Here is a 19232-nt window from a genome sequence, read left to right on the forward strand (position 1 = left end):
AACAAAATCACATCCTTCAAACTAGGTTTAGAAGCTTACTGAGAATTTCTGATATTCACACCCAAAGATTTGTAAGTATGCAGAACTAGACATTAAGCATGCTGAGTAACAGCAAGAGAAGAGTAAGTGGTACGCACTCTGGTTTGGGTGCCATTCCTTACTAAATGAGTTCCCTAATGAGGTAACTCAAATCAGCTACTGGTCCAAGGGAGCCATGACTTGGCTGACAGTGGCATTAATTTTGAATCTTCTCTGACACTCTTGGCATTCTTTTACTCTTGCCCTTTATAGGAAAATATAAACAAACCTCTTCACAACACTGCTGTAGTTGTATTAGTTCTTCTAAAGTAATCTCCTGCATGTATGTCTTAGTTACATTTCTCTTGCTGCAACAGCTTTTCAACTTTTACTTTCTGCACAAGCACTATGTGACTGAGGAGAGGAATATGTTATGTGGTCATTATAATAATTTTTACATCTTTCCTTAATCTCACCTCCATAAATTTCTCTGCATGCATTCCTTAAATAACTTGCCACAGTAAGATATGAGCTTATGCTGGTGAGGTTGTAATTACCTTCTACAGAAGATACAATCTCCCTAGAACACCACAGGTCATACATTAGCTAAAAAAGTAGAAATTACTCAAGTTGTTTTGATACAAGAAAGAACAATTGAACATGAGCTGTAGACTAACCATTCCTGTCATACTTCTAATGACCTCTCATACACACTACACCGGTGTGCAATAGATAGATTTACTCTTTATTTTTGCTTTTTTTTTTTTTTAATACTGATGGCTGGGGGTGAGGAGGAAGGGAAGAGAAGTAACACTTGTTTGAACTTTCTTAACACATTGAGATATTTTTGTAAGCCTTCTGGCAGATGTTTGTTCTCATTATGAAATTTCTCTCATGTGAAACAGTTTATGAAAAAGGATGGGGCACTTTCCTAGCTTTCCACTGATGCTCTTGGCAAAGCACAAGCTAAATTAGGCACTCATCCCTGGTGTGTAGCTCAAAAACCCTGCAGAGCTATGTAGGATGGAGAAACATTTTTTAGAATTTGCCTCAGATGTTCCAACAGTCTTTGCTGCATGGCCCATTTATCTGCTCCTGAGGGAGTAGGGATCATTAATATGGAAACTAGATATTAAGCCAACATTCAAGCCACTATCTTCTAGGGAAGTAGATTTACAAAGCCATAGAGCTATGGCAGGGTTTTTTTGCTATACAAACACCAAGGATGAGCACAGAATACTAACTTCAGCTTTTCTCAATTCAAGTTTTCAGCAATGTCTGCACAATGTATAAGAAACATTTACTCAGTCAGGTTCCTCCTTCAAGTAAGGTCTGCATGGTCAGCGCTTACTGTACAGGCAAGTTACCCTTCATGCTCTCAAGAGGTGAGATTTAACCTGCATTTGTGTTCTAGAATAAATTTGGATAAATACTTGGTGAAGATATTTGTTTGGTTGTAAGTCTGTGTCTTGCTTATCAAAATAAATCACATTACCTTAATCCCTACAAGTCAAACTGTAGAAACTGTCATCTTCCATTTCAACCTTTCCTTGCAGCTGAAGAACAGGTTCTATTTCCATACTGTGTAACGGATGGCAGCGTTTCATCTGACTTGTTGTTCGCATCCCAAGTGTACAAGCTATTTAGAAAATATTGGTTTTGTTATATGTATGTTTAATAAAGTTTTATAACACCAAAGACAGCTGTTTAAGAAAGATCTTTATTTAACAGAATTTCATCAGCTTCGTTTGTTCAGAAAGAGGAAAGCTATCCCACTCATGTCAAAAGTGATGTGATCAACATCAGAAGGTCACTTTTCAGACTCAGTCTCACTAGCTCTGCCCTCTAACAATACCAGGATTTGCTACGAGTAAATAGCAATTAAACCAAGCTTCTGTTATAAAATAAGATGGTAAACTGCAAGTATAAGTGCTACATAATGGGAGTCAAACAGAACAGAAAAAGAAATCTACAGACAGAGCAAGAGAAAATTAAATTAGATTCTAAGTACATCGCAGAGAAGTATTCAGAATCATCCATTATATGACAATATATTTGCAGAGGTAACCCTGAAGCTGTGCCTGCATTTCACAGGCAGTCCAGTGCACTTGATCAAATACACATTCAAAGATTCAAAGAAACAGGATAAAAACAGGAAACAACAGAAGAACTTTAAACACCCAGACCTCACTTGAATAGACTGAGAAGAGTAAACACAGACACAATCATCCAAGGAACTAAGCAAACTGCATTCTACAAAGGGAGAGGTGTAGTTTAGAATCATCTGAAGGAAGAGAACTAATACCCACAAAAACCAAACCACACACAAACCACAAAGGCTAAAGCAAAAAGCAAAGACTCTAGAAGAAGCTTCCAAAGTAAAATTGACTTTAGATGTTTAACGCATTTTTGGTCCTGTTGCTTAAAAAAAATAATCCTAACCTAGGTTCTGAATTAAAAGGAACAACTGCATTTATACAGATTATACTGTAAAGTGAAAGAAAACTGCAAGATTTTGAAAAACACTTTAAAAACAGTGAACTGTTCAATTAACAGGAAGTACAAACAGTTGTTTTGGCACTGTACTTGAAAGAAAGCTACAGATACACATTTTATTACCATGCTGATGCCCACATATGACAACCTAGTTAAACTGTCAAAATACAAAGTTTGCAGACCTACATACAAATGCAACAGGAAAGACTCAAGCCACAAGTCTCCACTAGCCTTCCACCATTCTTTTAAGTATGGCTCCCAGGCCACCCTTTGCCACTTTCAGTGGCGTCAGTTCTTCTTTATTCTCAATGTGAATACTTGCACCGTGAGACACCAGCAGCTTTGCCTCCTCCACTCTCTCTTCATCACAGGCTAAATGACTGTAATAAGAACAAGAAACCCACAGGCACTATTAAACAGTCCAATCTTATACAGAGCAATAATTACGCCTTGTCAAAATGACAGCATGAATGCTGGGGGGACATACATTCTACAACAAGATCACACACAACCAGCTACCTACACAGCTTCCAAAGCTCGCTGTCCAGTCACTCTGTTGTCATTAAGCAACTCAAGAATGTTTCTCCTGCTATTGCCCTCGCAACATTATGACAATTCTTTAGATTAGGATTTGGCTCTGTAGTCAGCAAAGCTAAGGAGCATAATCCACAGTGAAATTGGAAAATAGTAACCTCTGAATTGAAAGTGATAAACTAAATTGTACAATGCTTAAAAATAATCTGAAGTAAAGAGTTACTGAAAATGCAGCAAACACTTTTTTCCATTTGGCATAGTATCTTGAGAATAAACATGTGTGTGCCAGGACAGTGCTGGGCTTACGTATAGGTGAAACATACTGCTTGAACTTACTCATGGAAAATCCTGGTTCCACTGTACATAAGACACAGTTTTGCCACCAACTTCAAAGCAGCTAAGGTTTTACCCTTACACTTTCAAACTGATCTAAGGTAATATCAAACACTGAACTGATTATACTTAAACTGCAACTTAGTTTCCTTAGAGACCTGAATTAGCTCTTGTTTGACAGGACAGAGTAAGCCAGTCTGAACGACCCATTTCCTCCGACTTTGATGTCATCAGCTCACTTTCTACCCTCTAGTGGCCACCGAACATATTGCAAACTATTATAAAATGCGCTCTACACTTTGTTAGTAGATGTAGGAACACTTATAAAGGATGTACGTACAGACAGACCTAGACAAAATACTACGTATGATTTTCTCTAATCCTTTTAATTACAAAGGGGTGTGAAACAAGGCAGTATTTTGAAGCAACAAGAAACTAAAAAAAAACAAAACAACTGAAGTAATGAAGTTTAATTTCATACCTAATGTTGTATTCAACAAAATGAAAATTAGTTACTTACAGAGGAGTATTCCCTTCAGAGTCCCGTATATTAACAGCTGCATTATGCTGCAGGAGGATCTGTACCATTTTTAGGTTTCCTTTGGCTGCTGCTCTGTGTAATGGGGTGGATTCAAAATGATCCCTTGCATCCGGATCAGCTCCGTTCTTTAAAAGCATGAGTGCAATCTGAATAGGCAAAAAGAGAAAGGAAGGGGGAAGAAGGGAGGTAAAGCTGATAAAACTAAACACTTCCAAGAGCAACACCACCTCCAGCAGCACAAGCAAACATACCTCCTGCTTATTTTTGGAGGCTGCATAATGCAGAGGCGTGCAGCCATTCTGATTGACAGCATTCACGTTAGCACCCCTCGCAATGAGTGCTCGCACAATGTCATCGCGGCCCGCCGAGGCGGCAATGTGTAAGGGCGTCCAACCAGCCTGCAGAGCAAGGGGAAAACACATTATTCAAACCAGGAGTTTCAGGCAAAATCAAGACAAAGCATAACTCCAATATTGACTCGACTACTCGCTAGTTATACTGCACATGTCCTTGTAACTGTAAAGCTGAACATTACTGCTTATCAAAAGAGAGACAAATCTCACATCCTCTCATAAGTCTGCACTCGGTACCTAACAAAAGCTGCCAACTAAAGAATAAAAATCACTTCTGTTACACATGGTGTCTTGCAGGGAACATCACTCCTGCAGAATTAATAGTAGTGGATTTTTAATAACAAATAAGAGTGGCAGAAAAGGGTGCGCAAATCTTTTCTATATCCTACCCTCTAACCGACAGTTTACTTTTTTAAGGGTGATCTTTAGGATACTTCATAGCAGATGCAATTATTTCAACCCTTTCTCAAGAACAGTATCAGACAATCTCCTTCACTGTGAAAGGAATTGAACCTGTGGAATCTCTGAACCCACTACATATGCTATAATGCCTTCCCCAGTAATGAGAAATCTTCAGGGTACCTCATATGCTTTGGCACAACTTATTTAAGAGGATCACACTGAAATAAAGGTAACATGAAAACTTCCAACAACCACCCAAACGCTGCTAGTTCTGCAACTTCGTGCATAAGAATTCTTCTCCTAAAATTCCTTGATGATAAATAAGATTTGTTAAGTCTCATTACCCCTACTCCACATAAACTATGAGGGTGCTGAGGCCCTGGCACAGGGTGCCCAGAGAAGCTGTGGCTGCCCCATCCCTGGCAGTGTCCAAGCCCAGGTTGGATGGGGCTTGGAGCAACCTGGTCTAGCAGAAGGTGTCCCTACCCGTGGCAGGAGGTTGGAACTGGATGAGCTTTAAGGTCCAACCCAAACTATTCTATGACTCTATGAAGCAGTGAAAGACCTGCTTTCCTAGTGCACACACAGTAGTACATGCCTTCTAAAACCTCCCAGACACCACAGTGGATACACCAAGTGACTGAAGAGGAAGCAAACCAAGGAAGCGATCAGTGCCACCAGGAGCTGCCTGAGGGGCTTCTGCGGCTGACGCCGTGCGGGTAAACGGTCTGGACAGAAGCTGCTGATCCCAGCTCTTCACGCCAGCCCAACTCCCTCAGGCTCCCGGCAGCAGCCCCACGCCCGGGGCCAGCTCCGCACAGGGGTGGCGGACCCCGCGGCACTCACATCGTCTTTGTCGCCCACGGGCACACCAAGGCCGAGAAGGAGGTCGGCCACGTCCGTGTGTCCTGCCGAGCAGGCCCAGTGCAGCGCGGTGCGGTTGTCCTGAGGGAGGGAAGGAGGGAGCGGCGGTGAGCGGGAAGGTGAGGAGCGGGGGACGGCTGACAGGAGCCGCCCCGCACGGAGAGGCCCCGCAGGCCGCCGCTCTCGCCCCAGAGGGCAGGGAGGGCCGCCGCCGGCTGACCTGGTCAGTCTTGGTGGCCAGGGCCTTGTCGCGCAGCAGCTGGGCCCGCAGCTCCTCCAGGCGCCCGGCGTAGGCCAGGTTGCAGACCCCCACGTCAGACACAGCTCCCTCCATGCTCACCGCGGCCTCAGCCTGCCAACAGGGGCAGAGCCTCGGCTCGATCGCCGGCCAATCAGAACAGCGCCGGGGCTAGCCCAACCAATCGCACCTACCAGCCTGCTCCTCTCGCCCCCCGGGCCGCAGGGGCTGCTGGGATTTGTAGTCCAACAGGAGGGAGGCGGTGCGCTGCCGAGGGCCGCCGGGACTACACCTCCCGCGGAGCCCCTCGCCGCGGCCGTGTTGTGCCTCCGTGTCGGGGCGAGGAGGAGGATGGTGACAGCGGGAGGATGGAGTCCGGTGAGTGACGGCGGCCGCGGCGGGAGGCCGCGGAGGGGGCGAGGGCTGAGCGGGGCGCGGGTCCGGCTGCTGTGGCGGCGGCTGGCGGGGCAAGGGTGCTGGCGAGGGGCCGGGCCGCGCCCTTGGGCTGAGGGCGAGGTGGGGGTCGGTGCTCTCCGTCGTGAGGGGTTTGCCTGGCGGTGGGGGCCGGGCCCCGCGGCAGCTCCCGGGGCGGGGGCACAGAGGGGTTCCGAGAGCTGCGGTGCGGAGGGACTCGGCCGGGGCGGCCCGAGGCCGGTGGAGCCGCTGGCAGCGGCGGGAGGGGGGACGGCTCTGCGGGGGTGGCTCTGCGGGCCTCGGCCGCGGGGTGTGCGGGACCGGGGAGAGAAAGCACGGGAGTGCTGTGCCGACGGCCGCGGAGCCGGGACGCAGCCGCCTCCTCTGGGTTTGGAGGGGTGAGAGTCTGTGTCTGGGCTCGAACTCAGGCAGTTTATCCTGTAAGTGCAATGAGTGGGGACTGACGGAGGAGACAGAGCCCCGTGTAAGACGTTCTGCTCTATACAGTGTCTTAAAGAAGTTGATGGTGGTTTTGAACAGCTGCCTACGCTAACGTGCAGAGGAGCTGCATCTCCAGTGCTTGGTAGCACCGACCTGGGGCTCCAGTAGGCTGCTGCAGCTCAGCTTCACCTCCGGTTGCTGTAATACATATTTTTACATTAAATATCTTTGTACCTTTGCCTGCTGATTATTTATTCTTTATACCATATGTGTGTGCACTTAATGTGAAGAGTAAAACATAATGGTATTTGCTTTCACCTTCTGATTTTGCAGCAGTATGTCCCTTAAGTTTGTTATCAAAAAGAAATTATTTTACATTAATTTTTACATTTGAAGGCCTGTTTCACTTTTCCAGAAAACCCTGCTTTAATGACCAAAAAAAAAAAAAAAAAAAAATTGAACTGTCTTCTTTTAGTAGCATTAATTATAATTTGTTATTTTGCACTAAATAGACCTGCTGTTGAAGAACAGCAGTAATACTTTTTTTGTCCTGATGTATTTCAGATCTCCAGTTAGGAAAGTAAACCCTAGCCTTCCTAACACTTTTCACATGCTTCTCATTAAGCACAAGGCCGTAATCACTCTCAGTGGCAGTTTTTGTACATGTAGGATCAAGCATGGGCACATGCGCTGTGATGCCTGAATTGGTTTTTCCTTTCCTTGTTTCCTTGAATCCGATCTTGCTCTCACTGAAGTCATCCTCAATTTCTGCTGCTGGCATCAGTCAGATGTTTATAACTGAGGTGTCAGCCATGGTATTCTCTCAGCACTTGCTGAGGATTGAAATAAAAACCACAGAAGACATTGGATATTTCAGTGGCAGAACAGCTAGTCAAAATAAAAAGACTAAATACAGCTGGCAGCTCTGTTCAGAAGACCCAAAGACTACAGCTAGTTGTGTCTGAGAACTCAAAAGTTTTGCATGAAAGAACAAAGGGATAAAATGGAATTTGAATTGTGTGTATTCCTGTTCAGTTTTGTCTAGGTATGAAAACCAGATCACTATACTGTCAGACTACTTAGAAGAATTTCCAGAAACTGATGAACCAGTGTGGATTCTGGGAAGGCAACACCACCTAAACGCAGGTAGCTTTAGAATGACAATTATCTGTAAAATCTGTAGGGCATTCATAGATCCACATGCAGCAGCAGCTCCTGATTTGCTTACATTCTCTAAATGTCTCATGAGAGTTTATTTTTCTCCACCAACAAAAGCCAACTATAAGCAGCAGTATGCATCGTGTAATCAAACTGGAAGTTTACCAATGTACTTTCTACCATAATTCATGCAAAGAGATTGTACTTGTAGCAAAGGTTAGTTGGGTCACCTCTTAACATCAAATGCCTCAGAAACAGATAAAGAAATAACTTTGGGAGAATGTTTAGTGTAACTAATGTTATTTTCTCTTGAGAGATGCTACCTGCAGCCTGTTACTTGCAACTAAAGTGATATTTCAAAAGGATAATAATAATAAATAAATCTGTGTGCCATGCTGTATTTTGATGAAAATAAACATATGACCTAAAAGTCATAGCAGATATTTGTAAGTCATATAAAACAAAGATTTCAGAAATGAGCTTTGCTCCTTGGGGAGCAGGCAGGGGCATCTCCTGTGTGGCATATTGAAGGCAGTGTCCATCGATGCAGGGCTGGTATTCAGGACAGCCCAGAGCACCACGTACAGCCTCCATCGGCTGAAGGATCCCTTGGAAAGGCCACTGTGTCTGAGCCACAGCCCAGAGAAAATGCAGCAAATAAGGCTGTTAAGAGTTGTTCAGAGCCTTTGGGAGAATTGTGTAAGTGCATGTGTTTAAAAAAAAAAAACATAAATAAAAAAGAGAGTTTTAATTACATTTCATATTATGAACCTTTTCTTAAAGAGGCTTTGTATTGGGTTTGGAGGTAATGCATAAATCCATGTTGGTTTGCGTGTAGAAATTCTTTGCCTTTCTGAACTTGCTTTACCAGTTCTTTCCTGAGGACATAGTTCTCCCTAGTTGTTTCATTCAAGCTGAGCATAGTCATTCCAAACACCTTAGAAAACTTCATTGGCTAATAATTATTTCATCTTTAATAAGGTAATTTTAATTAGCAGTCTGCAAAAGCTCACTCTGTTTAAACAGCCAAAAATAGTTTAAGGGTCTTATATGTGAAAGCTAACAGGAGTCCTCCATGCAATCTATATATTGACTGTACAAGGAAATTATAATTTTTCAGTTTTAAAAATCCATTGTAATAATTTCTTTCCTCTTAAAAATATTCCAGACAAATCCAAGTTATTGTTGGATATAAGTGCTCGTCTCTGGTTTACATATAGAAGAAAGTTTTCGCCTATTGGTGAGTATGCAGCAGAGCAGCTGTTTTGTTAGAAATTAGTGATGTTACCATGGACTGAAATATTATTTTTACAGTATTTGAACAATTTGAGCATCATTTTAACTGTTTATGTAAATAAAATACTAAAGCTATTAACAACTGTGTTTACTTGCACGTGCAAGTCATCAGGTCTTCACATCTGTCTAGCAAGCAGTAAAGTTAGACGTAGAATCATAGAATAGTTAGGGTTGGAAAGAACCTTAAGATCGTGTAGTTCCAACCAGCAATATGGAAAGAGGTCTTGCTCAGTACCTTCTGTCCATAGCACAGTTGTTGGAGATTTTAACTCTGAAATTTTCTGTGATGCTGCATTCATTTTAAAGCCCATATTGATCATAATGAACTTTTCTAACAGGAGGCACTGGTCCTTCATCTGATGCTGGCTGGGGATGTATGCTGCGATGTGGGCAGATGATGCTGGCACAAGCACTGATCTGTAGACACTTAGGAAGAGGTGAGTACTATTGCAGAGTGAACTTTTGGGTTGTTTGAAGACTGCTTAATTTTTGTTGTAATTTTCCATACAAGCCCAAAACCTAAATTTATTAATGAAACTTTGTTTGATGCCCTGAGGGAAGTTACTAGTGAATTATTCTTCTCTGGCAGGGCAAAATCGTACCATCCTTTAGCAGAGAAATAGAAACAGACAGAGAACAAATAGGGAATCCCACTGTTGTTGTTTTATAACTCTTTTGGGGGAATGCCTGAGCTGAGGACAAGGGAAAACCTGCCACCATGCATCTGAGCTCTTGCCCTTCTCTTCATTGCTTACATAGCCACCAAACAGTCACACACAGTGCCTGTGTGAATACTGACATAGCAATAGACACCACACTACGTATTCCACAGACCACTCCCCCACCACCAACCTGAGGTCCAAACCCCAAAGGAGAACCCAAGCAAGCTCTTAAGCCCATATCAGCACCTCGCATCCCAGAATCACTGGTAAGTGTTGTAGGTCTGTCTGGTCTGTGTGTAACTGCTGTGTCAATTGGATTCTTACAGTTAGGTCTGTAATCCTCACACTATTGTGCTGTGGTTTCTATGGCAGCGTGCTTTGTGGATTTATCCACTTGAATAACTGAATCTACAGAACACAGGTGCAAAGATTTAACTGAAGGAGCAGGCAAACAAACAAATTACCTGAGAAAAAACAGGCTATGAACTTGTAGTATGTAGCTACTTCATAGTGTCAGCCCTATGTAAGTGCTTCTCCATCAGTAAATGGGAGGTAACTACCTTATGTTAGAAGCAAGAGTGCAGTCAGCAAAGCTATGTGGTAAAAGATGTGGGAGATGGCCAGCATTATTTGGACTTTGCCTTATGGATCTGATACCACTATCTTACAAATGCTTACGTTATGCTTACAAATCTAATAAAATCTAAATGGAGCATGCTGTTTTTCCAGCACTCACAGAAGTTCACATCCAGCAATAGCTCTCTTCTCTGCAGTGATCTCAGAACATATTTGCAGTTGACATTTTTATTTTATTTTCCCAGTTTTCACAATCTACCCTGTGATGATAAGGGCAGTTTGATAATAAATGACAAGATGTGACTTACAGGGTTTCTAAACAAAATGTAGGTAGTAGAGATTGAGTCTACATTAGTCTTTTAATATCTCATTGTATGACTTTGTTGTAGCTAAAAACTTGATCAGGATGATGGGCAACATTATTATTTTTTAATCTGTATGACTTTTTTTTTTTTCCTGTAAGATTGGCAATGGGAAAAACACAAAAAACAACCAGAAGAATATCACAGAATCTTACGGTGCTTTCTAGATAGAAAAGATTGTTGCTATTCCATCCACCAAATGGGTAAGAACATCACCTTTTCTTTTTTCCCATTGAAATGCCTGTGTTGAAACTTTCTAATCAGAAATGTTAATTCAAAACTTGAAAAAGGTGAATATGAAGACAGTGTACATGTTTATATATAAATAAAAATGAATGCAAATGGGTATAAAGTATAATGATTCAGAAATGTTATTCGCTGAGACCTAAGTAAACCTGTATACAACGGTCTGGCTCTTGATAAAGTATGTGAGCCTCAGGTACTAGAGATGACATTATTAAAATAGACAGTCACAATGCTTATTGCTGTAATTTCTAATAAAGGACACTAATATTTGTAATTCTTATTACAGTTTATAAACTTTCTGTAAAGGAACTAGCAGTCATTAAGATTTGAAAAGAGCATAGACTGAGAAAATGATTGCTGCTAAATACAGTTTGCAATTGCTCTGGAATGTATATCAAAATATCAGTAGGTCATGCTGTTTAACAGAGATTGTGACCAGACTCTCTGTGGTCTTCTTTTTCTGTCCTGTGTATGTTTTCCTCATAAAAAACAGCGCAGATGGGTGTTGGAGAGGGGAAATCAATTGGAGAATGGTTTGGACCAAATACAGTTGCTCAAGTCCTGAAGTAAGTCAGCTTGTGCTAGCTCATTCAGAATGTATTCCCCCACTTAGGGTCAGCTCTGCTCAGAGACCAAGATGAGGCCCAAGATACAGTTTTAAAGGCTGATGCCCCTCTCGCAGAACAAGGACAGTGCAAGTACAGTGCAGACCATGGTGCTGTAGCCTGCTGGGCAGGTACTGAGTTGGGGTTGAGTGTGTTCTAAATTCTAATACACCAAAAGCCCAGGGAAGACCTGCAGAAAGGTCTCTGCTGCCATGCTGTTGACATGCCCTAGACAGGAAGCACCACAGACAGGTATTCCCTGCTGCCTAGTGGCACAGCTTTGACAAGGTCAAGAGTGCCACTATGCAGGTTATACAGTAGTGGTATGTGAAGCCATCATCAGTGAGCATCAGTGAAGCTGTCCAGGCCGAGAGGCAATGAAACTGCAATTCCCCACTGTCTGAGCTGCACTTCTGCCTGAAAGCTGCTGTATAAAGCATGGTCAGCTCCTCCTAGTTCAGAAACCACGCTTAAAAAGTTGACTCGCTGTGTTTCTGAGGGGTAGGTTGATGTGCCAAATCTGAAGTGGAGGCTAGACTGCAGGTCCCAAGTGCCCAGCAGCAATTCATTGCAGTCTTAGGACAGAAACGGTCTGCAGAGAGAGAAGAGCTAAAACATGCCATGGCCTTGAGCTCTTTTCACTTACAAATTCTTCATGTCTTAGTGCTAAAATGCAGGTTTCTCTAGATTTAGACAGCTGGCTTTGCCTGTGCAATGTAAGAGTGTAAGTTGCTTTGTCAAAATCTTGGATTTCACATAAATGGACAGAAACCCGTGTGCTGAAATGCCTTCCTCCTAACTTTTTGGTTCTGAAAACCCTTAGCTGGTCTAGCTTTTGACACCACAGTTCTGCTGTCTGCATGTGCACAGAAATAATTCTAGTGAATTTAGTGCAACTTCTTAAGCAAAAAGTAATATGCAGAATTTGCACAGGAATTGTTTCCTTTCTAAACAGTGCCAGGCACAATGGGCAAGATCCCACTGCTGGGGCTGTTAAAAAGTAATAAACCTAATTATGTGGTTGAGCTATTACTATTGCTGCATTTGGCAAAAGGACAAAACAGTTTTCACGTGGTACAGTGTGAGCTTTTCCTTTTACCACTTAGTATTTACTTTTCTAAATATATTAAACATGCAAAGTTATCTTCTTATTACATGGAGTTTTCAAAAACAATCCAACAAATGTGTTCTTCCAAAAAAAACAGTTTAATGTTTTTACTCAAGAACTGTCTAATTGTTCTGAATCAAAAGTTACCCTCATGTTCCTAATATTTTATATTAATTATTACTTCAATGTTTTCTAGGAAGCTTGCTTTATTTGATGAATGGAATTCATTAGCAGTTTATGTATCTATGGACAATACAGTGGTCATTGAAGACATCAGTAAGTGAAACAAAAGTCTTTCTAAGTCTGCTTTAGCATCTTAGCAAATACTAAGGAGAAGAATAGCTCAAACTGATTGCAAATTTAAGTGTTTTGAGAAACTTTGTTTTGGCACTGTAAGCAGTTGGACTCTGATCTTAAAGGTCTTTTCCAACCTAAATGATTCTGTGATTAAATTTCTGGTTGCAGTTTTTGATTGAACTCCACTTTCTGTAATGTATCTAAATATGACCAAAATACTCTGGGGCCATCCCTACTTGTTCCCAAGGAAAGAAAAGAAATGAAAGAAATACAAACTCAGGTTTTGGGTGTCCAAAACTCGAGCTAGCACAGCATGATGCATGGTGGCCAACTTACAGACCATGCAGGTTGGAGGAAGATGGAGTTTGGTCTGTGCTATCTAAACTCCTGCCCCAGAAATGGAATGAAGTTGCAGTATGTAGAAATACAGACAATTGCTTTTAATACAGAATTTGCCAAAGAGAAATCGGGGTGGATCCTAGAGAAACACAAATGGCCAGGCTTAATTTTCAGTTGTAAGAAGGGTAGGTTTACAAGTGGTATTTACACACAGCCTATTTCTACTTTAGCCCCTGCTTCTGCTTACTTTATGTTTACATCACTGGAAGGACAGAGTTCCCTGAAGAATTTCTAATGCTGTCATCTGTTGTTTCATTTCCCAGTCAAAGCTTGACAGTGTTAATAATGATAGTAGGAAATGTAACTTGTCTTGAATGTTCATTCCCCAGTCATTTATCTCATGTGCCAGCACACACTGTCTGCTGGAATTACTGCTACTAAATAGTTACGATTTCCATGCCCTGCTCCTTTTGTCTTAAAACAAGAGCTCTGTAAAGATGTTTGGGAAAGTGTCTCAATTCATGATTGAGAGGAAGATCTGCTCTGTGTTCTTTTGTGCATTCATTGATTTCTGGTTTTATTCCCACAGAGAAAATGTGCTGGTCCCCTCCACAGGGCAGCAGCGCAGCCCACAGCACTGCATATCTGCACAGGGGTGCTCTGGGCCGAAACAAGAACACAGCAGGATTCTGCACAGGCTGGAAACCCCTCTTGCTTATCATACCTCTACGGCTAGGGATAAATCACATAAATCCAGTATATATTGATGCGTTTAAAGTAAGTTGAGGGTTTGGGGTTTTTTTCAGTTAATAATTTGTCATTGTGAAATAAGTTGAGGTATCTGTTATATCAGTACCGATTTCATTTTTTCTCCCTTCGAACACCTAGGAATGCTTTAAGATGCCACAGTCCTTGGGAGCATTAGGAGGGAAACCAAATAATGCCTATTACTTCATAGGATTTCTAGGTAAGGCAAAAAGCAACTTGTTCCGAATATGCAGAGGTTCTAAAGAGAAAGGAGGTTTTTGGAAGGGGAAATAGTAAGCAGTTTAAGCATGAGAATAGAGTAGAAGAAATGAAGAAAAATATCTCAAATACCTCAGAACAGTATGGTATCACCCCTATAAGAATGGAAAAGTAGCAGCAAAATTTGATGTAAAATTAAATAACAATACAAGCAAGAACACCACACTGAGAAAAGTTTATAGCATTTGACAAGTGCCAAATGTCATGACTGCAGAAATACTGAGTTTTCCCTAATCTTTAATACTTCCTAATGAAGGGTGTCTTGTTTTATTCTTTTGCTTCACAGTTTTCTTAAATTAAGTTCTCGTATTTCAAACTTTTTCTGATAGCGGAATCTTTTTTCACCTTCTTCCATGTATTCCTTTAAATTAAAGCAATAGTTAATACCAGATTCAGACCTTTAGATTGCACCCCTATTTTGAGCCACAATTTTATGGTTATTTTGTTCTTCCTTTTGTGAAACCTGAACTCTTGTAGTCAAATGTCCTTGTTCCAATTTCTGAGTGAATGCCTAATGGGATTACAGATTGCATTTGTGGTCATTCCATACTTTTTGATCTGTGGAATGTTTTGGGATTACAATGGTTGAGGTTTTTAAAACGTGTATCAGACCTCACATAGTAGAGGAAAAGTATGTGACAAAGGTAGAACAAACCAGCCAAAAAATCTACCTTAGCAGGTCACAATAGAAGATTATACTAAATTCTTTGGGGGAAACTCTTGTACATGTCCTTCTGATTCCCTTAAAGACTCCTGAGCTGGAAAGACAACATATGGACTGTGGTGATAATTAATTCCCGTTCTACATGTCTGGATGGAATAAGTGCTTATTGAAGCCTCTTGCTTATTATCAACCCGTGGATTTTACCCCTACAGGCAATGAGCTGATTTATTTGGACCCTCACACCACTCAAAGTTTTGTAGATTCAGAAGAGAATGGCACAGTTGATGATGAGAGCTTCCACTGCCAGCAAGCCCCACACAGAATGAAGATTATGAATTTGGACCCTTCAGTAGCTTTAGTAGGTGTTAGGGATGTACTAATGCATGTATGTACAGATGCATGTTACTTTATTTCAAAGTAATACCTCTGTGTATTGGTAAAGGCATTTCCTTGAGCAGAATCAGGATCACAGGGCAGTCCTCTTATGTTCTAAAAATCAGCACATGGTAGTTTATATATTAACTGCCTAGGATGCATTAATCTCAGGTCAAGCAGGGAATTGACTGTTTATATCCAGGGAGCTAATTAACCTTCTTTACTGAGCAGCATTTACTGTTTGCAAAAAGTATTTTGAAGGTCAAATTAAGGAACTGAATCAGGTTTTTTTATTTTATTCCATCACTACAATATATATATATATGGTCATTCTGGCAAGTTACTTACTTAAGCTTAATTTATTTTATATCATTTACAAATCTTTAAGTGAAATTAATGTGTAGAAGTCATCAAGTATACATCACAAGAACACTATGGTAGTTGGAGGAATTAAATCTGATCCCATGCTTGTGTCCTTTGGTTGGGTGGAGGGTGGTTGTATAAAGCTTTAGAAACATATGTCTCAAGTGACAAGGCACAAAGATACCACAGCATCCTTTGCTCATTACCATACTGTTATTATTTGATACCACTACTGTATGTATTTTTTCCTTAGGGCTTCTTTTGCAAAGAAGAATGTGATTTTGATAACTGGTGTAGTCTTGTACAAAAGGTAATAATACTCTCTTGAGTTCCTCTGTGCGAAATAACGTACAATGTTTTAATGGGAATTCCCACTGCATCTTTCTTGTGTGCAAAGTAAATGAGTCAGAGAAGGATGCATTGGTATATCAGGGCAAGCCAGTACTACTGAAGTACTGATCGGAGCTTGCTCAGCATTCTGACAACCATCAACCCTGCCACTTGAAAAACAAGTGTAACTATATACCCTTTAAAAGTTAGTCTTTTTCTTTTCACACTACTGTGTTACTGTCTGAAACTTAGTCACTGACTGAGCAATAGATGTCCAAACTAAGTATCAGCTGCCAAGCTGAAGCAGTTTCTTTCCTTGTTTCCTGGTCCTTCTTTATTGTTTAACATACTAATTTATTATATATTCTAATTATGACTTAGCCGTTGGTACCACAGCAGAGCTGACTCTGTTAAGTGCTGCATCCTTCCAGCTCCTGCTGAGCTGTGGGACACAAAAGGCACTTGCTGCCCCAGGACAGGACATTTCTGCACTCATTTGGTATGCTGAACAGCAGAAGTATGAATGTAACACCAGCCTCAAAAGGCATTCATTGATTAAAAAAAAAAGGCTAATGAAAGCAGTTTGTGAGTAACTGAAGTACAAGATATAGCTTACCTGATTGAAGAGGAGTGAAATTTGGCTTCCTTAATAACTTGTTTCTCCTGATCAGAACTTGTCCTTCAAAATCTGTTGGGGTTTTTTTGATAATTTGTCTTTTGTTCCCATCAATCAACAGAAAGCTTGAACACAGATTGATCCATGCGAGTCATTTTCTTTTAAAAGGCAGAAAATACTGCTTGTTCTTGGTGTCTGTTTGCTACATGTAAACAAAATTATAGGTGTATGGATACCAGAGCTCATCAGAGCAGACTGATAACTTGTAGGGCAGATTATCTATCTTCTAGGTGTGTTTTCAGCTAGGAAAATGTTACAGAGATCTGAGAAGCAGTGATTTGTAATGAGATGTGCTCGTTTTTCTCGTCTTTGGATTTTGAGAGACATTAATAGTTACAAATGTTTTTAATTAGACATTTTTGTATTTGAAGGTTCTCTCGAGGCATCTTTATAATGAAAGTATTCTATCCTCAGGAGATTCTAAAGCAACAGAGTCTACGGATGTTCGAGCTGGTCCAGAAGCATCCACCACACTGGCCTCCTTTCGTGCCACCAAGCAAGCCGGAGGTGACGACCACAGGAGCAGGTGCAGTACTGACTGAAAGCAGAGCCTTCCTCCTTGGCAGAGAGAGCAGTCAGCACAGGAACAGCAACTGCACTTTCCTAAGGGCAAAGTATTCGCCATGTGATGAAACACTTTATTCTTACAGAATATCAGATCTGTGTCCAATCAGGCCACATACAATTGCTAGCACAGAAATATATATGCATGTTTTCTTAGTATTGCAAAATACTTTGAAGGACACATCAGAAAAGGGGGTTTTGGTGGGTTTTTATGTTTGCTTGGGGTTTTGTCTGTTTTGGGTTTTGGGGGGAGTGGGGGTTTGGGGTTTTTTTAGTAAACAAAATTAGGCATGTCTTTAGATTCTAAGTCGTTTAATTTTTTATGTTTTCCAGAACTCATTGAATCTACTGACAAGCTATTTGAATTGGAAGAAGAATTTGAAATCCTGAGTGTATGAAGGAAACTGTGGTGACCCTTCTGAGTATTGAACGTATTGCTAATATTATTGCATTGACTTAAATCAAACAGCCATGTTAGCTCCAAAGTGCCTGAAATGACAGAAAACAGAGCACAAAAATGTGGTAGTGTCCAAAACTCCAACAGCGACAGTTCCTTCTGTCAGAGAGCTTCCCCAGATGGAAAAGCAGTAGAAGATCTCATAGTAAGAGCCTTAAAGGGAACTTCTTTTTAATGTGTGTCTTTGCTGAAGACAAACAGACTGTTGAGATTAAGGTAAAAATAAGTCTGTGGGCTGTGTCTGGAGAAAGGAATAACACAAAATGGGTGTTCCTTGCTCTCGTATAATGCAATAGTTTAGTTCTTAAAGCAAAACAGTCTCCAGTTAAGGAGGATGTTTCGTTCCGTCCCCTCCTGTGGGCTGCATCGTTGGAAAAATACATTGTCTTGTTTAAAAGATCAAGTGGATCAGAAGAAAACCATTTCCTTGTTAAATATTTTAACATGTATTTGGGCAACCACACTTTATTACAAAAATGTTTCTGTGAAAGGAACTATGTCTAACGTATATGTTTTGCAATAGCCTTCCTGTTTCTGGGAAACCTCAAGAGGAACAGGAGCCTCAAATATATGATATCGATCACGACCACTGTTAGAGTTATGATATATTTCACCTTGACCTTAAAACTCAAATCATTAAAACTTAGGCTGACTTTTCTTTTGGAGCTGAAATGAGTCAAAGGTGGTTTAACTGTACCTTATTTATTATAAAAAAGATTTACACAAGTTTCTCTGTTACAGCACTTTATCTGTGCATCTAATAAATTTCTTAAGCTTTTCATAGGTTGTAAGCTGCTATATTTTCTTAATTTGTTTGTGTGAACTAAATACAAACCAGGTTATTTTAAAACTTAATATGTAGGCATATGCAAATCACTTAATTGTTGTTTTCTGACTTGTTGCCTTTTGAAATCTGTTTTGGTAGAAGTGCCTTAATTCTGCAGGTTTATCAGAACAGCCTATGCAGTTTGGGTCCTAAGGCAGAGTGTCTCTATAGCAGCCATAAGAAAGCCAGCTCAGAATAATTAAAGGCAAAGATCTTTTAATCCATTCTAAAGTTCAGTTTTACTATCAGAGAGTCCCCATGATGGTCGTTCTGTCGCAGTGTTATGGATGTGAATCACAGTTTCATCTTCACCAATAAATGACAATGCAGAGAATCACCAGATGCTGTCGCCTCTCACTTGCACTTTGTGAGCGGGGCCAGAGTGATTTCCAGGAGAACAGAGCATGTTCCATCGTTCTTGCCTTCAGTGTTTATTAACCACAGTGTGGAAGCCATACATTTAGAAAAAATACTGTTTTCTTCCCCTCTCCGTGTGTTAGCTGCAAAGTATTACTCTTTAATACATGAACTTACTGTTCATGTAACAGTAATGGTAGCCCTCTGCTTGTGCAGATGAAATGAAGCCCCCGTTCTGAAATGCTCAGTCTTGAGCAGTAACCGCTAAAAAATGGAAGCACCTAAGTTAACAAAGTAAAAGTAGTAATAAT

The 19232-nt window shown here is 41.0% G+C and overlaps 2 protein-coding genes across 2 annotated transcripts; one reads left to right on the plus strand and one right to left on the minus strand.

Annotated features, from left to right (window-relative positions):
- Positions 1-1720: 1720 nt before the first annotated feature.
- Positions 1721-5920, minus strand: PSMD10 (proteasome 26S subunit, non-ATPase 10). The gene is made up of 5 exons (XM_065689346.1): positions 5762-5920; positions 5524-5622; positions 4174-4320; positions 3902-4068; positions 1721-2894 (listed from the first exon to the last, which is right to left on the minus strand). The coding sequence occupies exons 1-5, from the start codon at positions 5873-5875 to the stop codon at positions 2741-2743; spliced, it is 681 nt and encodes a 226-aa protein (XP_065545418.1). The 5' UTR covers positions 5876-5920; the 3' UTR covers positions 1721-2740.
- Positions 5921-6044: 124 nt separating this feature from the next.
- Positions 6045-18901, plus strand: ATG4A (autophagy related 4A cysteine peptidase). The gene is made up of 13 exons (XM_065689650.1): positions 6045-6157; positions 7670-7780; positions 8961-9032; positions 9427-9525; positions 10790-10891; positions 11428-11500; positions 12844-12923; positions 13873-14060; positions 14172-14250; positions 15186-15331; positions 15965-16021; positions 17132-17243; positions 17615-18901. The coding sequence occupies exons 1-13, from the start codon at positions 6148-6150 to the stop codon at positions 17677-17679; spliced, it is 1194 nt and encodes a 397-aa protein (XP_065545722.1). The 5' UTR covers positions 6045-6147; the 3' UTR covers positions 17680-18901.
- Positions 18902-19232: the final 331 nt, after the last annotated feature.

Source organism: Lathamus discolor, chromosome 9, assembly GCF_037157495.1.
Source record: "Lathamus discolor isolate bLatDis1 chromosome 9, bLatDis1.hap1, whole genome shotgun sequence".
Classification (NCBI taxonomy): domain Eukaryota; kingdom Metazoa; phylum Chordata; class Aves; order Psittaciformes; family Psittacidae; genus Lathamus; species Lathamus discolor.